At 37.3% G+C, this 16187-nt stretch overlaps 2 protein-coding genes across 4 annotated transcripts in view; both read right to left on the bottom strand.

The window, feature by feature from the left end:
* Galk (N-acetylgalactosamine kinase) overlaps positions 1-911 on the bottom strand; it is a 26717-nt gene extending 25806 nt beyond the window's left edge. The window contains exon 1 of the mRNA XM_071671191.1: positions 772-911. The gene's annotated coding sequence lies outside the window, so the exon portion shown is untranslated. The remainder of the gene's footprint in view (positions 1-771) is intronic.
* Positions 778-16187, bottom strand: LOC139754132 (ATP synthase subunit C lysine N-methyltransferase). 3 transcript variants are annotated; one of them, XM_071671276.1, is made up of 5 exons: positions 16026-16078; positions 15146-15272; positions 14463-14573; positions 10554-10745; positions 778-964 (listed from the first exon to the last, which is right to left on the bottom strand). In XM_071671276.1, exons 1-5 carry the CDS (start codon positions 16073-16075, stop codon positions 908-910), a joined length of 537 nt encoding a protein of 178 aa, XP_071527377.1. In that variant the 5' UTR covers positions 16076-16078; the 3' UTR covers positions 778-907. The 3 variants fall into 3 exon arrangements, with proteins under 3 accessions (XP_071527377.1, XP_071527368.1, XP_071527359.1); XM_071671267.1 differs by lacking the exons at positions 778-964; positions 16026-16078 and adding exons at positions 5003-7285; positions 16092-16187; XM_071671258.1 differs by lacking the exon at positions 778-964 and adding an exon at positions 5003-7285 and having other exon boundaries at positions 16026-16072.

The raw sequence follows: 16187 nt of genomic DNA, 5'->3' as shown, positions 1-16187 counted from the left end.
GGAACTGATCAGTTGTACAACTTTTTGACACATGAACTTATAACTAGGTAAAAAAAAAAAAAGGTAAAAAAAAAAGGTGTGTCCCATTCAATCTGCAATGTGCTCCTTCGTTTTGAACGGCATTCATTGTCCTCAATATCTACTTAAATCTTATGACGAGCTAGCTACTCGACAATTCTTCCAAATGTTCAATAGTCAGTCCTGCTCTCTTCTTATTCTTTATAACTTAACTGAAAACGTATCGTTACACTGGTGTTAAAACCTTACGCTACAACAAAGATTTGATCTCAGGCAGCCCTATAAAAAAAAAATGCTGAAATGGGTGTTTCATAGCCAATGATTTTTAAAAACTGATGAATTCTAATTTTGCTCATGCAATTCTTTGGGTTGCAAAAATCCTCGAAATGATCATCTACATGAAAACCTAACTGCAGTGGGCGTTCCCAAGACCTTACTGCCACGCATTCACGGTCTAGCCCCGTGGCAGCGGCGCCCACGCCCAGGTTCAGGTCTTGATTCTATTTCTGGTTGTGGTACCAGTCAGTCCACAGTCAACCCAGCTATTCATCCATTCCTAGGGATTCTTTGATAAAATGGGTACCTGGCTCAGGCTAATTATATATATATATATATATATATATATATATATATATATATATATATATATATATATATATATATATATACAAAGTATTAACGGGATGGCCTTAGGACCTCAGTTGCTTGTACCATTTCAGCTAACAGAAAAAAAATGAACTGTGGGAATCTTACCTCTTAGTCGAACGTAATTTTGAAGTCTCGTTCTAGACACACTAACTCAGCTGTTAGCCAAGGCAAGACTCTTCACAAAGACTAAAGTCTCTAGGTGAAAGGCCATCCATCTGGTGCTTGTTAACACCTTGTAAAATCACGAGAACACTCGTGTGTTCCCAGCCACCAGGTTAAGCTCTCCTACATTAGAGAACTGAAAGAAATAACATAGCATTTGTTAGAGAATGGATTGTTAAGACTACAGAACTAAGTACAGCGGCTACAGCCACTTAGTAATACAGGAGAGTGTATGTGGTGAGGAACTCAATACCTCTGCAAAGTATGCATGAGATGGAAAATATCAGAAGAAAAAACAAGCAAAATATAAATAAGTTGAGCTCAAAATTGAGGAGCCGAAGCAGGAAGGGTAGCATTTGACTCTGACTTACCATGTGACTGGCACACATATAGCCTAACAACAGATGCTTAAAACTGAGGATTTACCCATACCGAAAAGAAAGGGATGTCTATCGCCAAATGAGTAAATCTATTGTTAATATCAATCTAGATTTAAAAATACCCCCAGAAATCTTTTCATTGCTATGGATATTTCACAAAAATCAAAATGGGAAAGATTTAGTTTTAAGAAATTAACATAATACATAGTTTTTTTTTTTTTTACAGGACCCACCTTTGGTCCCCTCAGGATATAGGTTTCCAACGTATGGGTCGCGAAGGCTTGGGGTGGTGGGGGGGGGGGGAGATAGAAAAACTTAGAATGGAATTTTTTTCACATATACGTTTCAGTTTGGGGAGAAATTGAGACTAGGGCACTCTAGGTCCTAAGCTAGAATGAAGAAATTTGTATATCATGTGAAGAATTTTATGTATCATAAAAAAAATTGTACTGTCCGGGTTTTCAACACTTGTCTAAATCAAAACGAAGAGCAGAAACAGACAGGATGTGGAGGATGACATGATACTGCCTCTCACAAACACCCAGCCATACATAGCAAGACTCTTCAAAGATGCAATCCCAACCACCCCACTAGCTAGGTTGGAGAGTTGATGAAACGACGGGTAACAGCAAGTAAAAATATAAGCTTGCTTTATTAAACTTTGAATATATGTACCTAATGACACTATGATGTATAATAGAAGCAGTAAAATCTTGTTCATTGTTTTGTTGTTGGGACCCACTACCTAAATTGTGAAATAAATCTTCCTTTGTTTCTCATACATTTTCAGGAAAAAGATGTATTTATGGAACATCACGTTAAGGAATATTTCGTTCAAGCCATTTTACTTGTTTCTAGTCTTTGTTTTTAAATTAGTTTTTTCTTAAGTTTAACCATTTTGTGTCATATGTATCTGTCCATCTCCGTTTGTACTGATATAAGACCACCACAACAGAAATGAGTTAAATGCTTCATATGTTATTTTTGGCAATCATTTCTTTCTTTCATACTTGTTCACCATCGTCTTGCGAGTGTGAGGTAGCCTCAGGAATAGAAAAAGAAAAGCTTTGATTACTTCACATCAATTCTCTAGCTATCACGTGTAATGCATCAAAACCACAGCTCCCTATCTGCAACCAGGAATCAAAGACCTTTCCATAGTTTCCCCTAACTACTTAATTATGCCCTGGTTTAGTTCAGTGACAGCAATCATTTCTTGTGTGCAACATGGCTCCAATTCACGCTAACCTTAATTTAATGCCTTTCACCCTTCTGCATGTTCAGGCTCCAAGCACTCAAAATCTTGTTCAATTCATCCTTCCATCTCCAAGTTGGTCTGCCCCCCCCCTCCTTGTTTCATCCATCTCTGACACATATATCCTCTTTGTCAACCTCTCCTCACTTATATATCTCTCCATATAGCCATATGATTTTAGCACACCCTCTTCAGCTCTCTGAACAATACTCTACTTACTACCACATCTTTCTCAACTTATCATTACTTACTCATTCAGCACCCCTCACACCATATAGTGTCCTCAAAAATTTAATTTAAACACATTCTTCATATTCCGTATATTCTTATCTATAGCCAATGACTTGCATCCATGCAATACCATTGGGACTACTGTGCTTTCAAACAAACCCATTTTTGGTCTCAAACATCCAACCTACAACAAGTGGGTGAAAAACAAAATATTATTGACTTCAAATGTATTTTGCTTCCTAGAAGTCTGTTTGATTTCTGAAACAGTATGGAACATATAACATCTAAGCCCGCCAAATATTTCATCTTAAATTTCATCACGAGTAAACTTGAGAAAGTCATATGAAGCGAAGAATTTCTGCAACATGGGTATGACAGAACCATTCCACACAAGAATCAAGTTAATGGTTCTTTTTCAGAGGTCTCAAGCACCATAGTTGTTCACACAAAATCCTGAAGCTTATATGCCTCAAATTAATAGTCATATTGCTGCCCCCTGTCACTCTGTCCCATCTTTAATACTTACACTTGCGCAAGATGAATTTCATCAACCAGGTATAAGTTTGTTGAGTATTCCTGGTAAATTATATGGGAGGGTACTGATTGAGAGGGTGAAGGCATGTACAGAGCATCAGATTGGGGAAGAGCAGTGTGGTTTCAGAAGTGGCAGAGGATGTGTGGATCAGGTGTTTGCTTTGAAGAATGTATGTGAGAAATACTTAGAAAAGCAAATGGATTTGTATGTAGCATTTATGGATCTGGAGAAGGCATATGATAGAGTTGATAGAGATGCTCTGTGGAAGGTATTAAGAATATATGGTGTGGGAGGCAAGTTGTTAGAAGCAGTGAAAAGTTTTTATCGAGGATGTAAGGCATGTGTACGTGTAGGAAGAGAGGAAAGTGATTGGTTCTCAGTGAATGTAGGTTTGCGGCAGGGGTGTGTGATGTCTCCATGGTTGTTTAATTTGTTTATGGATGGGGTTGTTAGGGAGGTAAATGCAAGAGTTTTGGAAAGAGGGGCAAGTATGAAGTCTGTTGGGGATGAGAGAGCTTGGGAAGTGAGTCAGTTGTTGTTTGCTGATGATACAGCGCTGGTGGCGGATTCATGTGAGAAACTGCAGAAGCTGGTGACGGAGTTTGGTAAAGTGTGTGGAAGAAGAAAGTTAAGAGTAAATGTGAATAAGAGCAAGGTTATTAGGTACAGTAGGGTTGAGGGTCAAGTCAATTGGGAGGTGAGTTTGAATGGAGAAAAACTGGAGGAAGTGAAGTGTTTTAGATATCTGGGAGTGGATCTGGCAGCGGATGGAACCATGGAAGCGGAAGTGGATCATAGGGTGGGGGAGGGGGCGAAAATTTTGGGAGCCTTGAAAAATGTGTGGAAGTCGAGAACATTATCCCGGAAAGCAAAAATGGGTATGTTTGAAGGAATAGTGGTTCCAACAATGTTGTATGGTTGCGAGGCGTGGGCTATAGATAGAGTTGTGCGCAGGAGGTTGGATGTGCTGGAAATGAGATGCTTGAGGACAATGTGTGGTGTGAGGTGGTTTGATAGAGTAAGTAACGTAAGGGTAAGAGAGATGTGTGGAAATAAAAAGAGCGTGGTTGAGAGAGCAGAAGAGGGTGTTTTGAAATGGTTTGGGCACATGGAGAGAATGAGTGAGGAAAGATTGACCAAGAGGATATATGTGTCAGAGGTGGAGGGAACGAGGAGAAGAGGGAGACCAAATTGGAGGTGGAAAGATGGAGTGAAAAGGATTTTGTGTGATCGGGGCCTGAACATGCAGGAGGGTGAAAGGAGGGCAAGAAATAGAGCGAATTGGAGTGATGTGGTATACAGGGGTTGACGTGCTGTCAGTGGATTGAACCAGGGCATGTGAAGCGTCCAGGGTAAACCATGGAAAGCTGTGTAGGTATGTATATTTGCGTGTGTGGACGTGTGTATGTACATGTGTTTGGGGGGGGGGGTTGGGCCATTTCTTTCGTCTGTTTCCTTGCGCTACCTCGCAAACGCGGGAGACAGCGACAAAGTATAAAAAAAAAAAAAAAAAAATGTATCAGACCAACTTTGGAGTCTGTTTAGGTCCCCTTGTAAGGTGATGCAATCCTCCTCACTTTTCACTTCCCTTATGAAATCTGCTGCTACCTCCCCCACCACCAACATGGCCACCTCCACCATCACTTCAAAGCCCCACAGTTACTACAGGTAAAGGTCTAGTGTACCTCCATAATTACTCTGATAAGCAAAGTATCTGTCCATAACTTACTGTATTACGCTCTATTATTCTGCATACAGGTCATTAAATATATATTTCGAGACATACAGTACCGTTTATTTAATGTTTGACTCCTGACATTTTTTGAATATCGTTGAATTTATTGGACTACAATTCCAATATACCCATTACAGGTACATAACAAACCAACTGAATATAATGTACAAATGAATTTATTGGACAGGGTCTCCCACCAATTAGTCCAATATAACAATCACTAACTGTTCTCTACTCCACATATGAACCTCCCAATTCCAACTATGCTCCATAAGTTATCTATTACCGATGTTTTCTTTTTTATTTCTACCTATGCTTGGGTTTCACTTCCATGCATCCGAATTGGGACAAATTTATGCAAGTTTCTTGCTCACTACACGTTAATTTTCTATTCACTTGCAAATTCAATGCACCTCCACTTTTTCTCCTTTGAAGGAATCTTTTCTCAGGTTAAGCTTTCCTAATACCATACTTACTGAACTTCACTCCTGAATAACTAAACATATCCACAGGTCCCAGTTCTTCACCATTCACATTTACATTTCATATCCTTCAAAAAGAAAATCTTACTTGTACTTTCCCATACTTTCTTCATCATTATCCTACATACAATGTCACAGTAATCTAACATTCTACCCAACTACCCCTCTCACTAAAATAACATCACAGCATTGCTGGCATATTAAATCTGATAGTACAATTTCTGAGGTTTTCTGAATCAGTGGGAATGGGAAGACATTAGTGTTTTCAAATCAAATGCCCGAAGCATTGCCATGCTCATCAAAACAAGGCTTTAAAATACTGTGTACATAAAGGACATCCAAGCCACAATTATTATCAGTGGCTGATATGGGGAGGGAGGGAGTCAGTAAATGTATTAACTGATGAAAAGTGACACTGAGTAGAAATTTAGATGGTAGAATATTTAGAACATGATGGCAACACAGAAATTTGTTCAAAAATACATCCTGAATAAATCCTATCTACATGCCAAAAAACAATATCATTGTTATTCTTACTATTATGGGCAGGTACTTTGAAACCTCTAACCTTCCTGAACCAAGAAAACAAGAGGGAAGCAAGAGAATGGGATCAAAAAATGCATCAATAAAGGACAAAAATTTGGAGATGTTGGTTGAAATAATAAAGCACCAAATTCAATAAGTTGTATGGTATTGAAGAATGTTCAAGAGATGGAGCCCATGAATGTAAAACTCCCACCCTATACAATACATATATGTAATTACATAAGGTAATTAAACAACAACTGTGATAACATCCATTATATCTCATCAGTGTTAAACAGTCCAGCACCATCACCACATCCTATACTCATGACCACTGTAATTAAAGTGAAACATGTACTTTCATACTTATAAATATACCTCCTACTTTTTCACACTACACACTAAAGATATCAACCAAGACCACATAATGATTTCATCATATCTAGTCACTATTCTAACAACTTCAGTCACTTCTCTCACTACATGTAACCATCTATTCCACTGTCTACCTCCCCTTCTTGTATATCTCTGACATATGCTATACATAATTATACCATCCTAAACTCCTTTCTAGTGACTTCAAACCATATAACCTTTCCATCTTCATTCTACCTACCCTCACATTTCCATCTGTAGCTCTCTACTTTCAAAACAGCAAATCATTCATTTCTAATGATTTTATTTCTGACCTAACCTGATTTACACTTGGGTTTCACTTCATACATCAGTATTAGTGTGAGAATTCCTTAGTTCAAGTTTAATGCACTCTCATATACTTAATCACTCACTCAAGTTACCATTTATTTTGACACATACACAACTTTCATTAGGAAAATAAATGTAGTAAACATTAAACTAAACTAAAACATGCCTGTCCCATATAAATAACGTCTTTCTTTTCTTTCATATTTGTCTCATTCCCATTTCAATCATTAGAATTTATTTTTGTGTACAGACTGAAAGTAAAATAGTTAATTCTTCAAGAGAAAAAACTCTGCTAATGATATCTAATTCTTACATATCTCCAAATTCCAAATAAATCATGTTACACCCATTCAAAATCACAGATGATATTTACAAATCTATTTACATTTCTAAACCTATATGTCTAATCTAGTATTATCTTGATGTCTCATGTAATTTTAAGTTATTTTCTAGCTGAATATCGGTTTCAGGTCTTCTGTATATCCAAATAGTATCAATGCCTTCTCCAATAGTGGCAACTGGCTTCCACGATGGAAGAGGAAAGCGGCAAGCAATAACACGACCATCTGGTTTTAGTTCTTGAACCAATTTGGATTCCAATTCTGGCATCTGTAAGAATTACCTCAATTACTTTAACTGCACTGCAGCCTCCTCTATAATCTAAAACATGAATTCTTATGGTATCTTTTCAGCGTGTTTTGTATTCACTTAAATACTATGCATTTTGTAGAAAGGTTGAAATCCCCTTATACTCTAAGTTCATTACCATGTTAATGCACAACCAGGTGGTATCAAGGTGGCGTTGCACACACTTTCTGTATTTCATGTTTTACAGAATCTATTTCCCTGACCTATTTACAATGAATAGCTAATTTAACAAAGTTATAGAAGCTTATACTCAGTAGCTTAAATGTATATATAAGGTACAAGACTGAAAGTCAATTTCATTTCCATAAATGAATGCTGTTCTTTACAACACAGGAAACTGACAAATATCCCTATTTACTTGTAAATATTTTTACAATGGACTCATCATTCATATACTGAGAAGAAAAAAGTTGACTTGCATCAATTCCGAATTATGGAAACAATTAATCAAGGGTCTATTAAGACATTAAACAGATGCCAATATCAATTCATGCTCTTTTTAATTAAAGCCAATATCAATTCATGTTCTTTTTGGCCAATATCAAATGATGTTTATCCCTGGGGATAGGGGAGAAAGAATACTTCCCACATAGAAGGCAACTAAATGGGGAGGGAGCAGGAAGCTGGAAATCCTCCCTTCCCGTTTTTTACTTTTCAAAAAAAAGGAACAGAGAAGGGGATCAAGTGAGGATATTCCCTCGAAGGCTCAGTCCTCTATTCTTAAGGATATCTGGCTAATGTGGGAAATGGCGAATACATATGAAAAAAAATTGATATATTTTTCCCACCTTATTCATATATTGATTATACTTTGTCGCTGTCTCCCACGTTAGCGAGGTAGCACAAGGAAACAGATGAAAGAATGGCCCAACCCACCCACATACACATGTATATACATACACGTCCACACGCACATATACATACCTATACATTTCAATGTATACATATATATAAATATACATACACGTTTATACATATGTACATAATTCATGCTTGCTGCCTTTATTCAACCCTGTTGCCACCCCGCCACACATGAAATGACAACCCCCTACCCCCGCATGCGTGCGAGGTAGCGCTAGGAAAAGACAACAAAGGCCACAATCGTTCACACTGTCTCTGTATATATATCCAGCAGAATTAGTACCCTTAAAAGCCTACAGAGGTCTCTTCCAATGCTAAGAAGGCACAGGAAAAAATTTCTCTTTCCTCAGCACCCCTATAACCACCATTATAAATGCTAGGTCATATGTACATGGTGTCCATACAGAAAGTATGTGGTTACTAGATGACCTTAGCTATTAGGAAGAAAACATATGAAAATCTGTATCAGATGGTGAGGAACATGAAGGAGAATATAATAAAAAATGTGAAGAAATAAGTGATTCACAGAACAATTTTATCAAGATAACACAAGAAGGAGGGGCCAGCATTCCCAGTGGACTTGTGCTTGTAGAACTTACGTAACCATTTCATCCTTTTTTTTTTTTTGTAAGGGTATGGAGAATTATGGTAACATAATACACAAAGATCTAGAATATTTCCAAAGAAAACAACATTTCCAGTATCCTTCTCATATGCGCCAGTCACTCGATCTCCTATGATGTGTGAAAGGTGTAATATTTCCATATACAGTCATGTTATTTATCATCAACACGGTGTCTGAGTAAAAAATACAAGTATGTATAAAATAAGAATGCGTACACTGTAAGAACAGTTTTTTCATTACAATCTCCCTCACACTGAATTTTAGGGGAAAATATTTAACATATCTGATAATTTCCTGCTATTTACCACTGACTCTGTGTATTACATAAATTTATAATAAAAAAGCTCTTAACTGAATGAAAAAACATAGTTTTCACATCTTCCTCCTCATCAAGCTTTGTCAAATGCATAATTCAAAACCCCCTTTGAAAGGTCATTTAGCATTGGATTTCTTTTGAATACTATCACTTTATATAGATTTTCTTTTGCACTCTTTGATGTTATTTCTGAACCATATTTACCATTTAAAATTTAATCTTCTGAGAAAGTGAAAGGGTAAGAGTGAAATACCGTATAGTAGCATTAAAAATATGGCTCATTCTATTAAATTCATAAACATACTTTTTCAACATTCTCACATATTTCAAATCAGCCAAAGCAATTACATACTTCAAAAGACGTAGCTTATTCCAACCTCAGTACTAGATTTAAGTGCTATGTGACTAAAATAAATAGCCCTTAATTCTAGATTTGTAATTTCTGGCCATGCCAAATCTGGTCTGACATTGCTTAACAAAAAAGGACCTACACCTTACCATGGATGTCTTTTTAACTTTGAGATAAAACAGGAATGATGGAAAAACAGTAGTTCCCTAACCATAAAATAGCTAGAATATATGAGAAATAAAGTTGCTCCTCACACAATAAAGTCTGGAATTCATTTGAGCAACAATCACAAGTAGTTTCATCTCATTCAAGTAGAACAACTGGGCAACGTTAGTCAGATAACTCCATTAAAATTTCTGTTGTTTTTCTGTTGAGTTTTGGAAAAGGCTAAGTATCAACCTTTCCAAGAGAAGCACTTGGGCAGCATCCTGAGATAACCTCACGAGACCCTGTCTTGTGCAAACAACTGTTAGGTTGTCAATTTCCTAATGTATCTGTGGTATTCCTTTACTTTGCCAAAGGCAAACTGCAATGAACGAAACTAAATGTACTCCTTCATACTCCCAAACAGTTAAGGAGACAACAAAGACTTTCTTGGGGTTGTTACTATCAGTGCTTAATCCAGATTATCTTAATCTTTACAGCTCTGGGTAATTTGGGGATCCACGATATTTTTTTGTAGGAGACTGAGAGGGTTCTGTAGTTTTAAAAAGCTCAAAACCCCTGCTATAGACCATCTAATATCTGGCAAATTAAAACATTTAATTTCTTTGTGGCCCTTGGCAACTCAAGGGTGGTGCAACATGATATTCATTTCTTTCCCTTTGCCAAAAAGCTTTGGAACTCTCACTCCTCCTTATGAATTTCCTAACAACAACAGCCTTTTTCTTTTTAAGAGGCTGATTTACCACTTCCTCCAAAACTCTTGATATAATTTTGTTCTCTCTCTTTAATCCTCTTCACATTTCCATAAAGACCTAGCTTCAACTGGAGTGCCATACAGAAAGGAGCCTCCGACATGAAAAGAAATATTAACAGCAATTAAAAGAGAAATGAAGTTATATATGTGTATACTTACCATCTCTTCAACGCCAAAGATGACAACATTGTGATATTTCTGAAGATCCACTTTCCACAGATCATGTTTGATGAAAGATGTTGACGAATACACTCCAGTCTTCCATGCTGCCCATCGAGAGTACCAAACCAGCCAAGGATTCAACTCTACTCCTACACTTTTCACCTTAGCCTCATGTGCAGCAGCAATCACCTGAGTATACAATTTACATAAGCTAAGCAACAAAAAAATAATCATTATCTTGTACATTACTTTAGCATATGGCAATAAAAATAAATACACTATCCAATCATTTCCACTGAATACCTGGCAATGGTTATCCATGTGGAGAGATCATAATAATCAAAATACAATACAAGTTGAAAAGCTCGATCCAATCAATTCTAAATCTAAAAACAGTCATTCTGAGAATAAGGTAGTACATAATCTGGTCCTGGATATCTACAAAAATTAAAACAATAATGACATCTTTGGTGTGACTGCATCATTTAGAATACATTCATGTCAAAGAATTCACTCCCAAGGAGTTTACATTTTGCTGCAACTGGAAGTATTGCAACCTTGGGTTGAAGGAGCCCTTAGGAAGGTCCTGTGTAACACCAGGACTCTTTCATTGAAAACTTGTCCAGGGGTAATACAAATAAATAAATATAGATGAGTAACTCACATGAAAACAAATTCTACACTGGAGTTCCTCAAAGTGTAGTTCTCTCCTACTCTCTTCACTCTCTTCCTACACAACATCCCATCACCTCTCACAAACCACATCACAACACCCTGACACTACAGTAGCAGCAACAAACATGCAGCATCAAGCTACATAATTGGATCAATGGCTCAACCAGGATGAAATGTCTGCATCTCCACAAAATTCCCTTCTTCGCCTTTTGCAATTATGTAAAGATCATGAATGTGTTGAAAATGAAGTGTTTGAGGAAAATGCATGGTGTGAGGAGAGTTGATCATACAAGATATGAGAGGGTAACATAGAGGTGTGGTAGTTAAAGGTGTACATATAAAACAACCAAAAAGGGTTTACTGAAATGGTAAAGACATGAAGAGGAAGAGTGAGGACAAGATAACTAACAGGGTACACATCAGAAGTGGAAGGAAGAAGGAAAAATGAGAAACCAAGGAACACATGGAAGGTTGGGGTGAAAGATGCTTTGAAGGTTTGTGGCCTGGGCATGCAGGAGGATGCAAGGCATGTATGGGTTACAACGAACTGGAGCGATCTGGTAGACCAATATAGACATGATGTCAACAGACTGATCAAAGGCATATGAAACAGCAAAGGGAAACCATGGGAAGGTTTGCAGGGCCTGGCTGTGTAGAAGGGCTCTGGTTTCAGTGCATTATACATGACAACTAGAAAACGGACAATACAAAATGAGGTCTTTCCTTCATCTGTTCTTGGTGCTACCTTGCTACTGTGGGAAAATGTAAGCAAGTATGAAATAAAAGTAGTAATTGTAATAGTACAAATAATAAAAATCATGATGATATAGAAGAGGAATGGAATATGTTTTGGGAAAATGCTTATATATGCAGGTGAAGTGCATAATGTGTGGAAGATGGGATAAGAATGTTTGAGAAAGGGTAACCAGAGGTTGGATGAGGAGATCACATTGCTGGTGAAAGAGAAAAGAGAGGTGTATAGGCATTAACCACATGAAAGGAGTGAGAGCAATGTGCAAAAGAAAGTGACATGAGTTTAAAAGGAAGGTGCACAACCTGAAAATAGGGCAAATGAGAGATGGGGGTAATAGAATATTAACAAGCTCCAGGGAAAACAAGAATATGTTCTGAAAGGTGAATTGTGTGAGGTGAACAGAACAAATGGGGGCACTGGTGACAGAAGCAGGTGGGGAAATGGTAATAGGTACAGAAGATTTAGAGTAATTATTCTGAAAGACTGCTGAATGTGTCAAATGATAGGGTGACTGACATGGGAGGTTTGAGACATAGAGGTATACTAAGAAAGAAAGTCATCACAAAATGGTTTGATGAAAAAAGACAAGGTGAAAGCCTTGCATAAGATAAGGTATGGCAAAGTGGTAGGAATTGATGGGACTGCAGTTAAATTTCACAAGAAAGGAGGTAAAAATGTTGCTGATTGGTTAATCATGATTTTTATGATTTGCAAGGCCTATTGTGAAGTGCTTAAGTACTAGCAGAATACCTTAATAATACCATTATATAAAGGTAATGAGAACAAAAAGAAATACTTGGATTAGAGAGGTATAAGTCTGTTAAATATATCTAATAGGTTGATATGTGAATGGTGATTTTGCCGATGGCAACATGAAAAGCGTATCAGATAGAGGATGAACAGTGTAGCTTTAGCAGCAGCAGAGGATTGTACACCAAATGTTCACTGACAGGAATTTGTGTAAGAAATACCTAGATAAAGAGAAGGGTTTGTAGGTAGTACTAATGGATCTGAAAAAAGGAATGTGAAAGGTTTGATACAGATGTCTTGTGTAAGAAGCTACAAATATAAGATGCGGGAAGAACTACTAAAAGTAGTAAGGAATTCATTTCAAGATTAAAGGATATGTGTGAGGTGTGTGAAATAAGAAGAGCAGAGGAGTGGTTCCATGTGAAAGTGGGTCTGTGTTAATGGTGTGTGCAGTCAACATGACTGCTTAATCTTTCTATGGTTGGGGTTGTGAGGGAGATAAATCAGAGGGTCTGAGAAAGAGAAATGGGTCTACAATATGCCGGGAAATACTCCAGAAGTTGGTATCTAAGTTAGAGTGTGTGAAAGGATGAAGTTGAATATTAATGGGAATAAAAGTAAAGTTTATCCCTGGGGATAGGGGAGAAAGAATACTTCCCACGTATTCCCTGCGTGTCGTAGAAGGCGACTAAAAGGGGAGGGAGCGGGGGGGCTGTAAATCCTCCCCTCTCTTTTTTTATTTTCCAAAAGAAGGAACAAAGAAGGGGGCCAGGTGAGGATATTCCCTCAAAGACCAGTCCTCTGTTCTTAACGCTACCTCGCAAACACGGGAAATGGCGAATAGTTTGAAAGAAAAAAGAAAAGAAAGAAAAGTAAAGTTACTAGGTTTGGCAGGTTGGTCTGAGTCTAAGTTTGAATGGAAAGAACCAACAGTAAGTGGAGAGATTCAGATGCTTAGAAGTGGACCTGGAAGTAGATGGAACTATATGAGCTGAAATGAATCACAGGTTAGGTTATGGGGGTCAAAAGTTTTGAGTGCTTTAAGAAGTATGTGGAGAGAAGCTCCAGACTGTGAGGGAAAAGATGGGTATGTTTAATGGTACAGTTGTCCCACCAGTACTCTACAGGTGTAAGTCATGGGCCCTAAACAGAAAATAACAGAAAAGGATGGATTATTTGGAAATGAAATGCTTGAGAAAATATGTGATATAAGGAGGGATGATCATGTACGGAGAAATAATGTACGAAAGCGGTGTGGGAGTAAGCTGAGCATGACTGAAAGAACTGAATGAGGTGTACTGAAGTGGTTTGGTCTGACATGGAAAGGAGTAAGAGAGATAACAGGAAATAGTTGTCAAAAGTACAGGGAAGAAGGTGGGGAGACTGAAACAAAGATGGAGTGAAGTAAAATGACTGATGCAAGCATCCTCATGGATGTTTTCTTTTCCACTCTATTTGCATTTCATATCACTATGTAGTCATCCAATGTTTTCTGTTATCTGGCACTATCAAATCCCAAATTCAACTGGAAGATCAAAACTGGACTGTGTCGAAGGCTATGCAATTTCTTGCCTATTACTAGGAGAACCGGGTGGAAATCATATATCATAAATGCAACATGATTCTATGCAGCCAAAGTTATTCAAATTTTCATTCACATTTGGTGACAGGCTATGGTATAACTCGTCAGTATAAAAGAAAACGTCCTAATCTCACTAAATACTTACTATTCGACCATCGCCACTTCCAAGGTCAATTAAGCTACCAGGGCGCCCTCTTAGGGCTTGCAAGACATTGTTTACTTGCTCAGTTGTTGCTGGTACATATGGGAGACACATCTGTTGAAGAAAAGCTGTAGGTAACAAATATATAGACAACAAATACTAAATGAGAAGTATTCTACATTATTTATAAAGGATGCCGTACTATAAAATTTCTTTTGAACTTTGAAAAAATTATTTATACTTTCCTAAAAAAGAGGCTAATGAGAAAGGGAAATAAGAATTGCAGTCAGTTGAGATTGGCTGTGGAGAATGGGCTATAATTTCAGTACACTATGCAAGGCACCTAAAGTGGACATGTGCAAAGGACATTGTTCAACAAAATAAAAAACTAAAGACACATACCATAGGCATCTAAACTTTATCAACAGAAAAATGCAATGAAAAGGCTTACTGTGAATAATAATTTTGATACATAATAATAATCTTTCTTTTTAAAGGAACAACAAAGGATGCCAGTCATGGCATTTATGTCAATTATGAGATTTAGTGAGATGTTACTGGAAAGAGACCATTATATTTGCTGTCATTGACATAAAAATAGGTAATCATATCAGTACATACACTATATGTACTGACAATAATGTTATAAAATGTCTATCAATCAAATTAGTAGAGATAAAACAAACCTTTCTGAATGCTGGGGCAACAAAGGGTGCAGTAATAACACTGAGGGCAACAGCAGCTCCACCTGTAAGGCCAACCAAAGCCAGACCCCAACTGCGTCCATGTCTGATACTGCTCTCTTCAGACTCCCTGAAAAGTAGAGAACAATTGTTTAATTATATTTGATCTAAGAATTTTTAAACAGCATAAGACCTCTAGGTGAATAACATCTAATCTGCAGTATCATGACCATAACCTTAATTTTCCAATATCAGGGTATCACAAAGGCTTGTGTAATTCCAAGTAGATGAAGACACATACATACTATTTACAAAGTCTGCATATATAAAAACCAGTTCCTCCTATGGAAAAGGCCTGTGAACAAGGGAAGTGTGAAAGTCACTCTTTTTAGTTACAGTAAGCCAAATCCTATGAAAAACCCACCATCTGTTTTTATTGTCTCCCCTCAACATGTTTCTATGCATAACAACATATTCAGTGATATTCAATGAGATTATAACGGTAAGGCTATGAATATCTTAAAAAGCGTTGGAGAGAAATGTCCAAAAAGCATGAGTATGCTGAAAACCGAAAAATGTCAAAATAACGTTTAGTCTGCTAGTGCATACTAATAGGTTAAATAATGTTTGATCTACTGCCATCGACTTGTCGGCAAGATAAAGATGCCAACTAGTTGGCATCAAAATAGCGTTTCATTCACTAATGTCGAAGAGCATGTACCAGCGACTCAAACGTCATATTACCAACTTGCCGGCAGAATAACAAGTACATTTACATATCATTACTATCGCCATATTCAGCTGTTTACGAGGGTGGCTATGCTTATAATCTAATCTATACAACTTTACTATATTTCTTTACATTAACTAAACTAGTTTATACCTTCTTAAAATACTCATAAAGTCTTTACTCAGCCATATTAACAGAATCATTGTTTACTATACTCACATGTTGGACTTATCAGCTGACTACCATAAACAAGAGTTACCAACTAATACTAGCAAAGCGCGCTAAACTCGCCCTGAAAGTAGCGAGATATCGCTA

The sequence above is a fragment of the Panulirus ornatus genome, chromosome 2, assembly GCF_036320965.1.
Source record: "Panulirus ornatus isolate Po-2019 chromosome 2, ASM3632096v1, whole genome shotgun sequence".
Lineage (NCBI taxonomy): Eukaryota > Metazoa > Arthropoda > Malacostraca > Decapoda > Palinuridae > Panulirus > Panulirus ornatus.
Note: the sequence above shows the minus strand (reverse complement) of the source record. Positions and strands in the feature narration are given on the sequence as shown.

Bases quoted from the DNA above. Each gene is read 5' to 3' on its own strand.
- LOC139754132 (XM_071671258.1), bottom strand. The intron at 10,746-14,462 runs GTAAGTATTTAG...TTGTATACTCAG, and splicing joins GAAGTGGCGATGGTCGAATA to GTGATTGCTGCTGCACATGA. The intron at 7,286-10,553 runs GTAAGTATACAC...TAATTCTTACAG, and splicing joins TCTTTGGCGTTGAAGAGATG to ATGCCAGAATTGGAATCCAA.